General features: G+C 49.5%; 1 protein-coding gene across 1 annotated transcript in view; it reads right to left on the bottom strand.

Annotated features, from left to right (window-relative positions):
- The window catches only part of RCSD1 (RCSD domain containing 1), a 64,105-nt gene extending 52,701 nt beyond the window's left edge, over positions 1-11,404 (bottom strand). The window contains exon 1 of the mRNA XM_032389337.1: positions 11,327-11,404. Within this exon, the coding sequence (XP_032245228.1) occupies positions 11,327-11,332 (6 nt within the window). The 5' untranslated portion in view covers positions 11,333-11,404. The remainder of the gene's footprint in view (positions 1-11,326) is intronic.
- Positions 11,405-19,072: the final 7,668 nt, after the last annotated feature.

Raw genomic sequence — 19,072 nt, 5'->3', positions numbered from 1 at the left:
CCTAAAGCTAAGCAGAGGACTTTGCATTCGTCCCTGTTTCATTTCACTAGGTTGGTTTTGGCCCAGCACCCCACCCTATATAAATCATCTTGAACTCGAATATGTCATGTAGCATATTAGCTATCCTGGCTGTGGGTCATCTGGATTCTTTCCATTTTTCATCCAAGTCATTAACAAAAATGCTTAACAAGCCAGGGCTAAGGACAGAGCCTGTCCCTGGAAACACCCCTCAGGAAAAACCCGAGATGCAAAGTGTAGCTCACTACACTTTGGGCAAGGTAGCTCATCCTGCTCTGAATTCATCTTACCAAAAAATCCTTCGTAATACAAGTAATGTAACTGTTTGAAAAATCGGAATACCCTGGTTGGCATGTGAAAGCCCTCAATTCCTTCAGCCCAGCCAACAGCTCAGGATCGATGTCAGCTGAGATGGATGTCAGCGGCAAAGCCTCCAATCCCTGCAGCTATCCTAGCAGTCTCAGAATCCCACGTCCCACTCTGGTCAGCCCCCCAGCAGGTGTGAAAGGTGAGGACAAGTCAGGGAAGAGGTAACCAAGGTATAGGAGAGGGAGGGGTTGGGGGGAGAGGGTGGGGGTGGGGGGAGAGGGAGAGGGTGGGCAGAGAGGGAGAGGCTGGGAGGAGAGGGAGGGGAGCGGTAGTTCAGTGGTAGGACTGTCTCCTTCCCATTTCCTCCCTCCTCATTTCACTCACTGCTCTATCAGGGTGAACCCACAAAATACGCTTGCTGTCTCCTCTCTTCCCCTCCCTTTCCCTGAAATGCATGTATTGAGCCAATGATCACTCCCTTCCTCTTGCAGGCTTTGGCTGCCGTGGGAGCCTGCAGCCTGGATTTGCTGTTCCATGTCTGAGCCTCCCCCATTTCCCAGTTTCTGGTCTGGACTTACTGTTCCAGCACTGCCCCAAGGACCAGCCTCCTCCAGAAGCTGTAACAGCAGAGGTCTGCACGCAGTGTGCACTAACTGCCCCCTACCCACACACACTCAGGGAGTCACACGCTCTCCTGGAGGAGAACTTCAGATGTCCTCTTGTCCATCCTGGGTCCCAGTCAAAGCAAGGGCGTCTATAAAAATCGACTTATTTATCCCAGCACACAATCATGTCACACCTAATATGTACCAGGCATTGTTCTAAGCACTTCACACAAATATTAACTCATTTAATCCTCAGAACAACCCAATCCTGTAGGTACGATTCCTATTTCCATTTTACAGATGGGAAAACCAAGGCACAGAGAGGTCACAGGCTAGTAGAAACTGGAAAAATCTGGATTCAAAGCCAGCTGTGTGACTCCCGGGTCTGTGCCCTTAACCCTTACGTCATGCTGTATTCTGGTCTTCATTCAAAAGGGTGTGTTGAATACCTGCGATGCTCATTGTAGGATAACTAACACCAATGATGGGGATTTTTAGAGCTTATCATTTAGTTTAAGAGCTATGGGAGAGTGTTTTAAAAAGAAAGCGTGGTAAAATTGTATTTTCCTTCTTCCCATTTTGTGCATTACCTGACCTACAGTGGAAGGCTTAGCTCTGCTCATATTCACCAATGTCACCTTCTTTGCACTCCCTCTGCCACCTTCCACTAGGCAAAGAGAACACCAGAACCTTCTTACAGAAGACACACTCAGGGATGTTACGATTTCCCACAATATCCACTTAATGAATATTAATAACCATAGGAAATCAGGAAAAATATCTCCTGATACACTCCCTGTGTAAGTTCCCAGGGAATGAGCGTGAGGGGCACAGACACAAGCTTTCTTCCTCAGCCTTCACACCTTTGCCAGGCTGAAAGACACAGTCTTCCTTCCAGACCCCATTCAATGACACCTCCTCTGGAAGTTCTGTCAGACTCCTCCAGGACCCCGATGATGTGCATTAGACACTTCCAGCTCTCATCACTTAGGGCACATGGGAGGATCGCTCCTCCTTTTTCCTGTGGTTGAGTGTAGCTGTGGGCTACTTCTGACCCTTCCAGGCCAGAGCCACAGCGAGTGCAGGGCCTCCAGAACTTTCCTTCCCTCTGCCATGACAACTGATAATGTTGCAGGGACATGGACAACAGTGACATGGAGCAGAGCCCCCAGCCCCACTCTTGACAGACGCATAGCACGAAAGAAATAAGCCTGTGTTGTTTTCAGCCACACGTGAGCCTGTCCAAACCCTGAGAGGTACCTGGCAATGTGCCCCCAAACTGTTTGCCGATCACATCGTTTGGTATCACTTCTTCCGTCTCTGCCCCCTCTCTACCTCCAGACTGTATGGATCTGAGAGCAGGTATTGTGTCTTACTAGTTCCCATTTAGTAGCTGCTCAAAATGTGTCCTTAAATACACGAATCAAGGGATGAATCAAGAATAAGGCATTTGACAGCAGAATATCAAATGAGATCACACAAAATGTGGTTTTATAATCTTGCTAGGCACAATCCTTTCTGAAGGTGGCGATGATCCTGGACGATCTTAAGTAGCTCTTCCCAGCCTGCTAACACCATATTTATCTCATTGGGAAGAGATAACCCTTATAGCCCTATGGAAATGCTCCATAGCACCCTGTGGACCTCCTCCCCCAACTGTGGGTCTGACCAGAAAGAACTGTGTTTGTGACCCACCCCAATACGGGTGTTGTAGGCTCCCCAAGAGGCAGGAAATCAGTCACAAGACAGATACCGAGGAGTATTCACTGGTAATTCACTTGAGGGCAGTGACAGAGATGGTGGTGTCATAATATGGCCTGCAATAACCAAGGATTCACTCTGCCAAACCCCCAAGTCCCCTGCCCTTATAATGGACAGCAAGTTGTCTGCTGTCGTGGGCTGAATGGTGGCCTAAACCGTGGCCCCTCAAGAAGATATGATCACACCCTAATCTCTGGAACCTGTGAATGTTACCTTATTTAGTAAAGGGTTATAGATTTGAGATGTGGAAATCACCCTGGATTATCAGTGTGGGTCCTAAATCCAATGACACACGTCCTCATGAGAGACACACAGAGAAGGTGAAGTGAGTGTGAGGCAGAGATTACTGTGGCCACAAGCCAAGGAACCTCAAGCAACCACCAGGAGCTGGAAGAGGCATGCAAAAATTTCTCCCCTAGAGCCTCCATAGGGAATGTGGCCCTGGGGCACCTAGATTTCAGATATCTGGCCTCCAGCACTGAGAGGATAAATTTCTATTGTTTTAAGCCACCTAGTTTGTAGCCGTGTGATGGCAGTCCTAGCCAACTCCTCTACCTGCCCACTCCACGGGCTCTAGATTCCCCATGTGGGCAGCAACCTGGCATTCTGCTGTGGCCTGGGGCACCCCATCTCCGTGCGTCTCCCATTCATGTCCCCTCGAAAACACAAGGGCTTGGAACCAACCTTGTTTTTCTCCTCCCAAGGACTTCAGTCCAGGCCCTCGGAAAGTGATTCAGGCACGACTGGGAAACAGGGGTCAGGGGCTCTCCCAGGAAGACCCCTCCAGGAAGGCCAGTAGGAACAAGGCACAGGGCTGCACCTGTGGGGTTGGGCCTCCCAGCCTCAGCCCTGGATCTCTTGCCCTTGCGGGCTAAAAGAATGACAATAAAGGCCATTCCTCTCCCTGCCTGTGTCACCCCAGAGATAATGGTGCTTGCTAGGTAAAGCCTAGAGAACCGAGCACCCCCAGTGTGGACTTGGGAGAGCCTCAAGGAGACGATACACAGAAATGGGGCAGTGAGACGGTGATGATGAGCCGATTTCCACACACGATCTATAGCGCCCTGTGCAGGGGAAGTTCCTGTGCTGAGGGCCGGGAGGCCTTCATCTTAGGTCTGACTTTGCCCCCTGACTGATTTAAAGTGTGACCATCGGTAAAGCTTTTACGTGTAGTTTCCTCATCTTTAAAACCAAGGGAACTGGAGAAATTGCTAACATTCCTTCTTGCTCTCAAAACTCTAAGCCCTAAAATTGCATTTTTATTTAAACTTCTTTTTTTTGCCACAGACGTTCGCACTAGTCTCACCCAGATACAGCTGGAACCTTTCAGAAACCTTTCAGGTACGTAGTGAGGGCTCAGAGTGAATCTCTGCCAGACCTTAAAAGTCCCATGCCTTGAGCCACCTGGCCTCCACTGTGGGCTGGCCCTGAGCTGGAGGAGGACCGGCCAGGCCCAGGGGCCTGTGGTCTCCCTGTGAGCACACACACACTACGGGGGTGGCCAGAGCAGGAGAAAGAATAGGGGCCATAGGATCCCACCCAACAGGCTGGGTTCCAATGTTGGCTCTTCTGGTAGTCACCTTCTAGGCCTTGGGCACATAATTTAATCATACTGAAACCCCAGCATCCTTCTCTAGAAAACAGAGGTAACAAGACTTTATGAGGACTAAAAAAGACAAACTTATGCGAAACATCTGTATTTAGGAAGCATTCAACAAGTGGTAGGAATCACCCAGATGACAAGCTTTAGGTTTCTCCCCACACTGACATCGATGTGGCTGCTCAGAAATGATTTCCCATTTTCCACCGAAATGTACCTCAAAAGCAAGATGAGCCAGGGACCTGAAGCTTGGGAATGCATTTCAGAGGTGGGGCGAGGTGGGGGTGGGAGACCGGCCTCTAGCTCACGTGCTTGGAATGAACGAGCCCGTGGGGGTCTGGAGGGGAGGCCCCAAGGAGGCCTGCAGTCCTCTGTGGCATATTGTGACATGCAAATTCTCGGTGACCTCTGGTGTGGGAGTTGGGCTTGTGTAATAGCGGCCGCAAGGCTCAGCTTCCTGTTTCTGCTGCGCGGGGCTTGCTGGGCCCAGCCCGGGCTGGTGCCTGTGGTTGGCCGCTGTTACTGGGCCCACCTCAGCCTGTCCTTGCGCTGCCTTGGGCCGAAGAGGAGAGACGGTGGCTTTTCAGACCACGCACAGGATGTGCGACCACAGTGGGAGGAATGAGTGGGGCTGCAGGTAAAGGTGTGAACAGGACGAGGAGGTTTTTCGTGAGCGTGGCTGTTCCCAGAGGCCTCTTTCTGACGGAGGCGAGTGCCATGGCGGTGGCTTTTGGTGAGCCTGACCAAAGGCGTTCCCTTGGGGCCTGGAGCCTGTTTCAAATGGATTTCCTGAGCAAGAGTGTGTAGGAGCAGGCCCACTGCAGTGCACCTCATCACTAGGTTGAAATCCCCATGGTCGTGCACCCCCAGGGCTGCCAGGAGGCTGCCACATTTGGGGGGGGATCCCCAGCAGAGGAAGCAAGCTTTCTCTAGCTGCCATTAGAGAAGCTGACTTTGAACTCCTACATACCTGCGAGCTTATCAAGATACTATCTTATACTTTGTATGTCACGTCATGTGTGTACATCTTGTTTCCCCAAACAGAAGAGAGCTCCTTTAACGCAGGAACTGTAACTTCTATTTCTCTGTATCCTTCATCCAGTCCCCCAACTTCAAATACCTTTATCTTGCTTTGTCCTCCAGCAATGAACTACGGGGAGTCCCCCCAGGCACACCATGTTGTTTCCAGAACCAGAGGCTTTGCTCTTGTCATTCCCTCTGACTGGAATGCTCGTCCCAATTTTCTGCACTAGAACTCCTCCTCATCCCTCAAGACCTAACTTAGAAATTGCCTCTAACAGGAAGTCCCCCTGAACCTTGGGCTGGGTACACTGCTTCTCCTCTGTCCTTGCGAGCTCACACCTCTGTTCTGCACTCACCTGTTAGGTGCTTGCCCTGCTCCTAGACCTGAGTTCTTCAAGGCTGGGCGGAGTGAGGCATTTATCTTTGTGTCCCCGGTGCCTGCCCTCAATGCATGTCCGTTGGACCTAATTAAGGAGTGAGGGTGTGGTGTCCTGTGAATTGTTAGCGATGCATTATAGAAGAGCCAGTCTGAGAAAGAGCTTTGATTGCTACCCTGAGGCCAGGAGGGTGGCCCTGATATGGCATAAGCAGTGTCGGAACAAAGGGCTGGGGACATCTGACAATGCAGATGCTTAGTTGAGTTCCAATGTTTGGAATTTCTCCGTGCTTCCAGCCTGGGGGCGCCAACATTATCCATCAAGCATGGGCTCTGATGGCCTCTCACAAGTGTCTCCTGCATGTTGTGCATGTCCACATCACCTCCCCAGGGAGCTACTGGGGCCGGAGCCCCTCCTCTCCCAAAAGGATCTGGGGGGCCTCACGGGTTCGGCAGTCATTTTCCACAATTCCCAGAAGACAGGTATTCAGGAAGCCCGAAAGGAAGAAGATGGGGAGCTCACTGCCCAAATGACCGGCGTACAAGGACAGATCCGTTCAGGAGATCAGCTCCTGGAAAGTCCTAGAGCAGTGAGGTTGATGGTGGCCACCAAGCCCGAGCCGGTATCAGCAGGATCCTTGTATCCTCTTTTGCACAGAGAGATAAACATGTCTACATAACACCCCGAAGGCCAAACCTGAGGTGGATATTGCTTTTGTGATGAAACTGATGATCTTACTTCTTAAGGTTTAGGCTGCTCTGCTCCCCGGATGAGAGAAACACCGCAAGCTGCTGGCTTCCCAAAGGTCCACCAGCAGCCTCGGCGGCTCTCTTTTCTCCCTCACAACGTGGCGGGGGCAGCTAGAGAAGGTTTCCTGCCACCCACAGCTCTGAAATGTTTCGATTCTAGTAAGTCGAGTAGGGGTGGTCAGGCTGGCTGCAAACCTAAAGCTATTACTAGAGGAAGGCAGGGCTGCCTTCAGATTTCTCTGGAACCAAATGCTTTCGCCTGTGGCCCTGATAAGATTACTGGGCCCCTGAGCCGCCAGCGTTCAGATTTCCCACGGAACCCCGCTCTGGCTCTCCTTGCCTCGAGGGGGCACACTGCGGATCAGGCTCTGAAACCTGACTCCATCCCGGGAATGCGCACTCACCCTCCTGTGATGGGGCCTGGGCCCTTCCAGTCGGACCGCCCCAAATTCCCCCTGTCATTGCCGGCCAGTGAATGAAAGGTGGTGGCTAAGCGGAAGCCAGTGTTACTTTGGGGGTCCTGCAGAGCACCCGGGAGCCACACAGGAATGGGAGGGTACTTGGGGATGCCCACAAGTCTTCCGAGCTAAACCCCAGCTTCCAGAGGCCATGCAATCCCTAATTATGACCCATACGCTCCAGCCAGCAGCCAACATATGGCTCAGCGAGAGGGTGGGTCCAAAAACAGCAAAGGCTGTTGGTGAAATTGTGGTAAAAAAAAAATTTAATGAATTAAAAAAAAAATCAGTGAAAAAGTAGGTTACAAATTGAACACATTATGCACACACGGGTACACATACGCTCTCTGTCCCTCCCTCTCTTTCCCTGTCATCGTCACTAATGGGCTGAGATAGTCTGCGAGGAGGAAAAGACATGATAGCCCAGTGATTTTTAAGTAACATTTCAAACACAAGGTTCAGTATGGAATAAATGCTCAATAAATACTGAATAAATGGATGAAGAACAAATGATATCTGGAAAGGACTTGGCGTAGCCTCGAAGAAAAGGGCTCATTAATTGTCCCCATCTAAATTAGAGATTATCTGTTCAGTGGCAAGAAAGTTTAATCTTCACAGACGAAATCCTTCATATGTTCAACTAAATAGTAGACACGTGGTTGTGGGAAATAAGTTTAAATTTCATGTGTCTCCTATTCATTGAACAAACGAAGGATTTCATTCGTGAAGATTAAACTCTTTGCAAGCACTCTCAGGTTATTTGGTAGGGCCTACAATTTATAGTTAAACAACTAAGAATATTAATTTAATTTGGATGTCCTAAGTCTCCATGTCTTTCTTTACTATTTATTTCTCTCTTCTGGGCTCCTATCCACAGTGATGTCCCCCATTAGCTCTTCTAAAGAAGAATCCTATTTGCATCCTAAGAGGTCTGTATTTCTCAGGGAGTGCTGGGCATTTCAAAACCAATATACCTAAACCTTGCTTTAAAAAAAAAAAAAAAATCTCATCTTTCTCCCATCAACAATCATTTATTTACTCATTCAAAAAGCATTTATTGAGTGTCTGTTGGGCCTTCCAGGGGGAGAGCCAGCTGGGCAGTTGTAAGTCGGCCTAGTACTGGGACCCAGCTTGCACAAAGTGCTCGGGGAGAGAGCCGCGGGGTCTGAGGGCATCTGCCAAGGCCTCCTAGGCGGAGGCACTGAAGCTGTGCACTGAGATGTCAAGGACTTCCCTGTTTCTCTTACTTCATTTACCGAGCAAACTTTTCTTGAGAAGTGAGAGGATTATAATTCGAGGCACTGTGCTAATCTCTGGGGACCGGAGGATCAACAGGACAGATCCTGCTTACAAAGGGCTTATAGGCTTACGTAAAAGCTGCACTATTCTCCTTGGTGTCTCGGGAACTCCACCCTTCTGGGCACCCTGGTGAGCTCAAACACGGATGTCACTTCTGATTTCTCCTTCGACACACGGACCTTACTCTTCCATCTTTTCCATCCTTATTTTCTCTTGAAGGCAGAATCTGTGTGGACACTCAGAGAAGCTTCTCAGCCTGGTTCCCTTGCTCACTCTATGAGTTGGCATTTCTGCCAGTTCATCCCTGCTTCCTCATGACCACCATCTTACTAAATGCCCTGTAGAGTTTTCTCCTCTCCGTGGAGCAGAACCCAGAGCCATCCCCTATCTGGCCTTGGAGGCCTGCAGCTGGCCTCTGTCTGAATTAGAAAAAGGCACCCTTTTGGGGGCACAGCTAGACAAGGAGACTTTGTATGAAGAAAAAGTAACCCTTTCCTCCAGATGGCTTGGATTCCAGCTCCCACTCACCCACTTGGCCAGCATCCACTATACTTGGAGGCCCTGTGGTTTTTATCTTATTACTTTCATTTTTTTCTCTTGCTGCTTCCCTACCTTCCTCTCAGCCAACTGGCCTACTTTCCTGAACAAAGCTGACATGTTCTCCCTGTACCCATTCCTATGCCTTCTCCTCCTCACCACCCACTATTCTTTCAAGGCTTCTGCCAGGTCTCACCTCAAAACAGCAGCATACTTACCATCTGCAGTAGTCATTCGTTTGGCATTTACATGTTTGAAAACTCATACATGACAGGATCTAGTAAGTCTCATTTGCCCTACTGCATTGTGAGCTTTTAAAAGGCATCTTAATCTTGTTTATTCCAGAGGGCTTATTGAGGGCTGAAGTAATGACTGATATTGATAACAGTGACTTAAAAAAAAGAACAGATTTCCCAAAGACTTCCAATAGGTTAGTGGGTTCTAGAGAATGAATGTTGAGTAAGCCTTGTTGATCTGGCTTGAATTCCTAATACTGAGAAGTCATATAACTCAGTTTCTCCCCAAATAGAGTGGTGCCTTCATGCCTCAAAAGTGGGTTTCATCTCTCAAAAGAGGGGTTTACTCAGATTTGTCAGGAGTTCCCAAATCCCACTCCTGCATATCATGTCCCACCATAAAAAGTTTACTTCCTGGCTACGAATTGTCACTTCCCCAGCCTCTCGGTTTCCTCTTTACTTCCTTTTCCAGGGCTAGCAGCTGCAGTTCTTTTTTCGGTCGTTTTGACAAAGAAAACTTCAAAAGCAGTCACTGCCAATCAGCAGACTCAGGGCAAACCGACAGGCTTCCTGGCTGGCTGAGCAATTCCCTCCCAGCCCCCATCTTGGTAAATTGCCCCCCAGCAGTTACGACCCATCTCCCTTTGTAGACCGGAGGGCCTTGTCTTTTCCCAGCCCCAAGCCACACAGGAAGTTGCTCAGGTGACATATTCAGGGCCTCTACCACACACCATTCCTTCTTCAACTGAGGGAGAAGACAGTGCCTCTGTGGAATGAGTCCCTCTGTGTCTTCCGAGAACAAAGTTCACACACGTATTTGGCCTCACACACGCATTAGGCCCCCCAAGCAGCAACATGCTTTTACTCCTAAGGCTTGCTTTGCTCTTATCCCCAACCCACTTCTGCAAGAGATTAGATGGGTCCTAAATCATATCGAACCTCTAGCCTAGGGCCTGAAGCCCCTTGTACTCTCCCAGAGGAGGGTACTCACTTCTCAAGCAACTTCTTTAGGAGCCTTCATTCACCCCACCCGACAAGCTGGGTGCCCCCCTGGGCCATCTCCCTCCTCTGCCCTGAAGCTGTAGCCAGCCGGAGAGAATCCTGATGCTTTGGGCTTGGATGGTCTTTGAGCAGACCTGCACACCACCTGCTGAGCTTTGCTCTGTGGTCCCCACCACCCTTCCCCAGCCCTAATCTGCATGAGTTTCCCTGACTTGCCAATGTTTCCAAGGAGGGTGGATCCCACACTCTAAAGGCTCCCTGGAGATGGTCCCTGTTCCTTGAAGACAACCAGTTGAGCTGGATGCCTGAATGCAGGATGCCTGCTCAGGACAGACAGAGAGCCCTGCAGAGAGTCACAGGGCTTCACAGGCCCAGCAGGGGTCTAGCTCAGGAGAGCCAGCCAGGGCTCCGGTGCAGAGCATGGAGCTGGGAAGGAAGGAACACTGTGACTACAGCCTCAGGAGGAACAGTCTTCCTTTTGAGTGTGGGTGGGAATCACCTTAGAAGCTACATTAACATTTGCACCTTCTCCTTTCATCTTTTTCAAAAGCCCCGTCCTGTTAAGATTGGCTCAGGGCTGAACGTCAGGTCTCCATTTCAAGGGGGAAATCTATGGAAGCCTCAAAATGTGGAGAAGGGCGGGACAGGGGAACACACGGGGCATTCCTCCACTGGCGGGTGGCGCCTGCACCCCACTGGGGTGGGAACAGCGCCAGGAAAGAGCCACGCAGAAAAGCCGTGGGCACCCCACAGATGCGGCCAGCACCCCTGACACAGCCGGTCTCAGGAAGCAGGGACGTACATGGGAGTCTCAAGTGTGATCAGAAACAGCGCCATTTGACTGCCCGCGAGGGGAGCTTTTCAGAAAGTTCTGACAGAAGATGCGACGGCCAGAGAGGGACTTGAGAAGCAAGAGGACTCTCCTAAAGGTCAATCTTCAGTCGAAAAGGGAAGCCCGCAGCCTGGCACAGAAGCGCCGCACGTCGCCTGCTCTGTTTCTCTTTCAATACCCATCTCTTCAGACCCTCCAGATTCAGGGGCTTCTGCTTTATTGCGATTTTTTGGGCCCACATGTTCGCCCATTTACGAAGTCGCTGCACCTAACTTCTTACTTCTGAAGCACAGACGTCCTGAACCCAGCACCTGGACCCCCGGAGGCCCCCTTCCCCGCCCCCGCGCCCTCCCTCGGAGGTCCTCCCGCCGCCCGGCCTGCCCGGAGGGGTGTCCCGGGAGCCCCGGGCGCATCTGCCCTCCTTCCCCGCCCGGGCGGCCGGAGCCCCGCGCTCCCCGCCCCGAGCCCCGCAGCTGCGTGCGCCCCGGCCGCAGTCCGCGCTGCCCGCCCGGCGCTTTACCTCCATGGCCTCCAGGTGCCGGCTCCGCGGCGGCGGCGCTCGCTGTCCGCTCGGCTCCCCGCGCCCGCCGGACCCGGGGCTGCGGCGTGCAGGGCAGGGGCGGGGGGGGGGGGGGGTGGAGCGGCGCGCCGGCGGCTGCCTGGCTCGGGACTGCGGGCGGCCCGGCCCTGCCAGAGAGCACGAGGAAGGGGGAGGCCGCGGGAGGGGGAAGGGGTGGGGAGCGGGGGAGGGAGGCCGGCGATCAGGGTTTAATTTTAGACACAAATCTAAACAGATACTGTCCCCTCCCAGGGCAGGACTCGAGCGAGGGAGTCACGACTCCATTAATCTGCCCAAACATGGGGATGGGACAGCCGTCTGGCCCCTCTTCCTCGCGAAGTTTCTGCAGGACCCTGGTCTCTGCCCGGGTCCCAGCCCTTCTCAACCTCGCCCTCCTTTAAAATACCTTTTTCTTGCCCTAAAAGTTAAAGCTGTTCTTTTATTCTTTTTATCTCCTCTCTTTTCTGTTTCCTTCTTTTACGTGCATCCTTATTGCTTTCTTTCCTCCTTAAAAAAAATAAAATTATGGCATTCATGTCATACCTGGATTTCCTGGCATTCTTGCGTGGGATTGAGAGGACCTTCGATGCAGCTGTGTTCTCTCCTGGCCCCAGGACCAGAGCTCTTCCAACGGAGCCTTCAGCGCTCTGTGTGGAACCCACAGGACCCCCTTTCCTATTTTTCATCTCTTGGTCTCTCCACGTGCACTGTCACGTTTTCAGGAAACACCGATCAATCTGTCCATCTCTTATCTGTGTACCGGGCGTGGGGGGAGGTGTTTGGGTGGGATGAGGGACCACAAGGAGTCCAAGCAAGGATTTTCAAGTTCCCTGTAGCATTAAATCTTTTTCTCTCCCCTTGATTTGATTGATGCATTGGATTCTGTGGGAATTTCAGCTCCCACAAGCTGCTTGCTAAAGGGCCTTTTTTGCCGTTCCTATTAAATAGAGTAAAGGGCAGGATCCTGAACATCCGATTCCCATAAGACCCAGCATAGCAGCCCTCCCCCAGGGCTGTTTCAGTCCTCCCAGCTGCGAAGAGGCTGAAGAAGAGGAGGCTGAAGAAGAGGAGGCTGCATGGGAGGGATGTGGGACCTGGAATCTGCAGTAGGTGCTTTCTCGGCTACCAGCTTGTGTACTGGCCACCAGCCCTGGGTTCTGGATCCCTCTCCCCAGGACAGAGAGAGGAGGGGAGATGCGTGCAAGGACTGTGAATAGAAGGGGATTGGCTGTCCAGGAGGGGTGCCTTCGTGTCCGGTTGCCTGCCCTGCCCCCTTCCCAAGGTCTCACCCAAGTTCACTCCCTACAGGGGGGGGGGCGAGCAGTGTCAGAGGGCAACAGCAGGGTGGGCAAGGGTGAGCCCTGGGAAGGGAAATATAGGGAGAATCCCAAAAAGCAAACAAGTGGAGAGTTTGCTCACACTAGGAAAAACTGCTCTGATTCAGCTCTTCATCCCAACACCATCGGTGGGTCTTTCAGGCACTTAGATTGCTGCTTTGGGTACCAGTCTTAGAAACATGACCTCCTTCCTATCATAGAACCTTCTAAAGCCTGACTTTCTAAAACACTAACAGCCCAAATGCCAAAGTGTTTTCCAGTTCTGAACATAGGGGCAAGACCTCAATTTCCAGAAATGGATTGTGGGTTGAATTCCAGCTCTGCGACTTTCTAGCGGGGTTTCCTCCGACAAGTCACTTACTCTCTCTGATCCTCAGCTTCCTCACCTATATAGTTTAGTCGGCACTCTGAGAAGAGTAGCTATTTTGGTAATGCTTAGCTTTGTGTACAAGCTCAAATGAATAGGGACCAGATATTTCTTTTATTTGGAGCAGGGCATTCTGGGGACCCACGAAAGGGCCCCCTGCCCTTAGGAATTAAGGGTGAGTCCCCTCCCATTTCAGTCACACAGCGAGAGAGGCGAGGACTCTAGGGCAGAGTTGGAAGCAGGAAAGGAAATTTCCTGGTACCTTACAATACGTACTTGTGCTTGTGACTGTTTTCTTTTCTTCCTTTTAAAGGTGCGGGACTGAGCGGGTGATAGGAACATAGTCTCTTACCATGTCTTCTAACCCTGACTTGTGGCGCCTTTTTCTTTCTGCCTCCATCTAGTCTTCTTTTTGGCTCAGAATGGGGCTGCCCCAGCACAGGTTTCTGGCTTCACAAACAGAAGGGCGGAAGTGCCTACCCAAAGGAAACGGTTAGGCCCAGATAGCATCACAACCACCCGAAGTACCTTACGGCTGCACCACACGCCCTGCCCAGGCCTTCCCTTGCCCAGCGAGAACCCGTGACCCACAGCCCAAACAAGCTCGGCCTCTGTCATGCTCTGGGCTTTGCTCTGGGGTCTCAAGACCTGCAGAGTGGAAAGCTGCTCCAGAGCTCTTTGGGCCCCAGGCAGGCAGAGGCCTTCGCTGGAGGAAGGAATGGAAAATGGGGAGAGAGGGGTGGAGGGGCAAGACAGCTCAGAGCTCAGTTTCAGCAGCCATGAGTAGGTGCGGGGGGTGTGCTCCTCTCTTTTCCCCCTCCTGCCCCTCCAGAAGATCCCCAGAAGCCAGAGTGGAGATAACCCAGCTGGTAAACACTCTATTTTTGCTGGGTCACCTGGGATTGTGACTTGCTGCTCTGACAGCCTAAGGGGAAGGGAAAGTGGCTCTGAGGAGGTGGATCCCCTCCCTCTCTGGGGGGCTGGTTGTCTCACCAGGACCCACTTCCTTTACTTTCTCCCACGCCCCCTTCACACACCCTTGCAGTCTGACCAGACAGACAGTAAATAGAGGCCAGTGCAGGATGAAGACAAGGAACACTAGAGACGTAGCTAGGGCAGGGGAGTCTGTGTGTCGTGGATCCCATGTTACCGCGGACAACCATAGGCACATAGCAGGTCCTCGATGGATATTTGGTGAATGAATGAGTGCATAAATGAATAAGTGGAGCAGATTAGTAGCATCTTTGTCGTTAAATCAAAGGCAAAGCCCCTTCCATAGATGGGTCTCCAATGGGAGAAAAGACCCACTTGGAGAAAAGATCATTGAAGGCCATGATAAGTTAAGCTGTAATTTAATTAGTTTTTGAGCAGAATTGTCAAGAACCCAATCAATCAGTTCTTAGTAAGCGGCCACACTGTGCTGCTGATTGACCATTTCTAAAATTAAGAGCAAAAAACAAACATTCTTTCATGACTGCAAATATTAATGTATATACTTCAGCCCTAAATTCTGGGAATGTGGTAAAAACAAAACAGCGAATTCTGCCATAAGTGACTATCATTGAGGAACAGAGTTGAAAACACTGACATGAAAGCATGTTGTTTATGTGTTTAAGAAGTGGCAATGGAGGGTTTCCCAGATGGCAGAAGATGGAAGCTGGTAGCTGTTTTTTTTTTTTTTTTAAAGATTTTATTTATTTATTTGATAGAGAGAGACACAGCGAGAGAGGGAACACAAGCAGGGGGAGGGGCAGAGGGAGAAGCAGGCTTCCCGCTGAGCAGGGAGCCCGATGCGGGGCTCGATCTCAGGACCCTGGGATCCTGACCTGAGCCGAAGACAGACGCTTAACGACTGAGCCACCCAGGTGCCCCGGTAGCTGTTTTTAATGTGTGGAAGGTAAATTGAGGAGGAAGGCAGCAGGGTAGCAATGGGACCACAGGGAAGACGTTCATGTGTGCAGACGACAGTCAGCAGGGATTGGAGACCTCATGAGGAAGGCTTTTGACTGGCCCTTTGGGGATCAGGAGATTGACTACATAGGGAAACCGAGCAAATAAGTCAATATATTGAAGCCTATGGGAGCCAGGTTTCTGGGCAAGGGAAGTACAAACATGCAGGGGTGGGGTGGGGGGACTAGAATGAACTAGACTGGACTAGGATGAACTCTGGCGCTGGACTGGAGCGGGAGGTATTGGTGTGACGTCATGGTTTGCAGTCTCTAGATAGCTGTAAATACCAATGTATATAGATACATGTATATATTTCTTAGTTTGAGCCACCGAGGGAACCTAGGAGCAGTGACATCCCAGTAGCAATCAGTGCACACAGAGCCCAGATCTTGGTTTCTAAATACCATTCTCCACTAAAGGAACCAGGGCTCCTGGGAGAAAATGGCTGATTATAGGGCTGGGGCAGATAAAAAAACAAGATAAGCCTGGAACATCTTGTTTTGACAGAAAACATGGAAGTTCTCGATGAATGACAGAGAAGTGTTAAAAGGACATAGAACTCTGTTTGCAGGAGTTCCCACTGGCAATACTGGGATAACTTGGGGATAATATAAGGATCAAGAGAAATAATGATAGCAGTGAGGTATAACGCATGAAATAAAATAGAAGTTCAAGAGTCCAAACTGATACAAACAGGTGAGTGAGTAGGAGAAGAGAAAGCACAATACCAATGAACAAACACAAAACAAAGTTTAGAAGAAAACTGCCATATGACAATCATCATAGTTATAATTTCAGGTAAAAAATACTATTGGATGTTAAATCTAGTGGGTAAAAATGAGATGAGGAATGGGATTTTTACATAATTTAAAAATATCTCCCTTACAAGGTACTCACTAATTATAAAGGGGAAAAAGTACCTTTACGGAGAACAAACCTGACATCGTATTAATCAAGTGATCAAAGCAAACATGACCAACAGTGGGACAAATTGACATTGCATGCTACCCGATGGGATACAAGAACATAACATCACTTCTGGAATATTCTTGCCCAAAGTGCATAAACTGAACTTAAACATGAGGAAACATTGGAGAAGCTACATAGGAAGACATTCCTCAAAGTGACTGGTCTATCATTTCCAAACACAGTCAAAGGAAGGGCGAGGAAGGGTCCTAGGCTGAAGGAGATGAAAGTGACAGGACCACTGGTTCAATGTGTGGTTCTGGGTTGGCTCCTTTGACTATAGAGTCTATTAAAGGGTTATTGTATATACATGTATCAAATCATGACAATGTACACTTTAAGTATATTACGGTGTTATTAGTCAATTATACCTCAAAAGAGCTGAAAAAAAGACAAATTATTAGGATAATTGGCAAAACTGTAAGGAATCCTGGGTGAAGGATATGTGGGAGTTCTTTGTATTAACCTTATAGCTTTTCTTGATGTTTAAAATTATTTCAAACTGAAACGTGAAGGAAAAAGGTGGTGGGGGAAGAATTGAACTGTCCCATTTGTTTGATTTCAACGGACTCCCTGCCCGGTCCCTCCACGTCTGTTCCTCCCCGATCCACCCCCACCCCAGACACACCCAGGGTGGCCAGGGGCCTGGTGTCCCCGGTGATGGAGAGAGACAATGGGCAGAGAGCACCTAGTCTTCTTGCATGACAGGGGATGGAGACAGGAAGGGGAAGAGTATTCAAGTCTTTCTTTGTACAAATATCTTTTCGTGGTTGTAGCAAACACATGTATCTTTATGATTTTGGAGGAGAGATTTAATTTTTTTTAAAAAAAGAAGAAAACGAAAAGCCATACTGGACTGAGGGAAGGCTGTACGTACTGACAGAGACTGCGCTCACCTGCAGGGCGCTGAGGAAGGGGCTGGGTGTCCACAGCTGAGAGAAGGCCCCGTCAGGGATTTCCCAGGCCGGGCAGGGGGAAGCCCAGCAAGGACACTGGTCTGATTATCAATGCCAAGGAACAGTGTTGACAAAAACCCAAAGGGGGTAGTCTGCAGGCCCCAACAGTTTGTGGCCTTCTTCTTCTGAGGCAGATTCCATGTTTAGAAAGGAAATTATGCAGCCCTCCAAGGAACCTTATTGTATCATGCAGAGCACCTGAGCACCAGCCTCATCTCTAGCTGTAAATTAGAATGACCCAAGGAGCTTTGAAAAAAAAAAATCTATGCCTGGGCCCCACCCTTGTCAATAGGGAGTGGCACCCGGTATCAGTGTTTTGTTTTTTTTTAATTAAAAAATGTATATTTTTTGAAGATTTTATTTATTTGAGAGAAAGACCCTGTGCCCCACACGGGGATGGGGGCAGGGATCAGGGGCAGAGGGAGAAGCAGATTCCCTGCTGAGCAGGACCCTGATGTGGGCTTGATCCCAGGAGCCCAGGATCATGATCTGAGCTGAAGGCAGACGCTTAACCGACTGAGCCACCCAGGTGCCCTTTTTTTTTTAACCCTCAGTAAAGAGGTCAGGTCATGATCTCAGGGTCGTGAGATTGCCTGAAGAGTCTAAGCCAATTGTGGAAATAACATTCCTCTTGCCAGAAATTGGTTTAGAGAGAAATAAGTGAGATTTTGGTCAATGAGATAAAAGGAGAAATCTTTATGCTTTTGGATAAGGAAACACAGAGGAAGAGATGCCCTGTAAATCTAGGGTGTTTTCTTAGCTAATATTATGCCCGGAACTACAGCAATCATTTTGCCACCATGAGAAAAGTTGGAAAGAGCCAGAAGACAAGCTCCACGAAGACAGAGACTTTTGTTTCTTTTCTGGTCAGTGTATATCCCGTGTACCTAAATCAAGGCCAGGCACAAATAGGTCTTCAGTAAATATTCATCAAATAAGGAACCCGACAACTGTTGAGGCATTGAATTGGCCGATTGTAGAGGGACTATCCCCTGGATTTCTTCTTACATGAAGTAATACATTTCTTTGTGGTTTAAGCCATTTGAGCACAGTATTTTGTGATAGCTGAAAGCATCCAAATGATTAAGATAGATACAAACTTACAAGAAGACAAAATCAGACATCCATACCGCATAGGCAAAGAAGCATTCCTCAAAAAATGTTCAGCGGAGACGTGGAGAAAGAGTGTGGCATGGAAGGACAGAGAAACGCACACACACACACACACACACACACAGATAAACAGAGATGGCAGAATATGAGGCAGATAAAGAGAGTGGGAGAACTGAATAATACCTATTGGGGAAGAAAAATTTAGTTTGAAAAAATTAGAGTAATCACTGTCAGAATTTGAAGTGTCTTAATTCCTATCTGAATTTTGGGCAGCAGATGTGGCTAATCCTCTATCATTCCTTATTCTTTTTCCCCCCCCAAAGATTTTATTTATTTATTCATTTTTAGAGAGAGAGTGAGCACAAGCAGGGGGAAGAGCAGAGCAGGAGGGAGGAGGAAAGGATCTCAAGCAGACATGCTGAGCTGGAGCCTGATGTGGGGCTTGATCCCACAACCCATGAAGACATCATGACCTGACCCAAAACGAAGACCCTCAACAGACTGAGCCACCCAAGCACCCGTATCTTTCCTTATTCTTTTTTTTTTTTTAGATTTTATTTATTTATTTATTTGGGAGAGAGAGAGAGCTTGCGAGCAGGGGAGAAGAACAGAGGGAGAGGGACAAGCAGACGCCGAGCTGAGTGTGGAGCCCCAATGTGGGGCTCAATCTCACGACCCTGAGATCATGACCTGAGCCGAAACCAAAAGTTGGACGTTTAATTGACTGAGCCACCCAGGTGCCCCTCTTTCCTTATTCTTAAAAAGAAATAAAACTAGGGGTTGGGCGTCTGCCTTCGGCTCAGGTCATGATCCTGGAGTCCTGGGATCGAGCCCCGCATCGGGCTCCCTGCTCAGCGGGAAGCCTGCTTCTCTCTCTCCCACTCCCCCTGCTTGTGTTCCCTCTCTCGCTGTGTCTCTCTCTGTCAAATAAATAAATAAAATCTTAAAAAAAAAAACTGATTTCTCCTAGAAAGAAAGCAGATCATATTTACAGAATTAGAAGTACACTTTCTTTTTT

Source organism: Phoca vitulina, unplaced genomic scaffold (assembly GCF_004348235.1).
Source record: "Phoca vitulina isolate PV1807 unplaced genomic scaffold, GSC_HSeal_1.0 scaffold54, whole genome shotgun sequence".
In the NCBI taxonomy this organism is placed as follows: Eukaryota; Metazoa; Chordata; class Mammalia; order Carnivora; family Phocidae; genus Phoca; species Phoca vitulina.
Note: the sequence above shows the minus strand (reverse complement) of the source record. Positions and strands in the feature narration are given on the sequence as shown.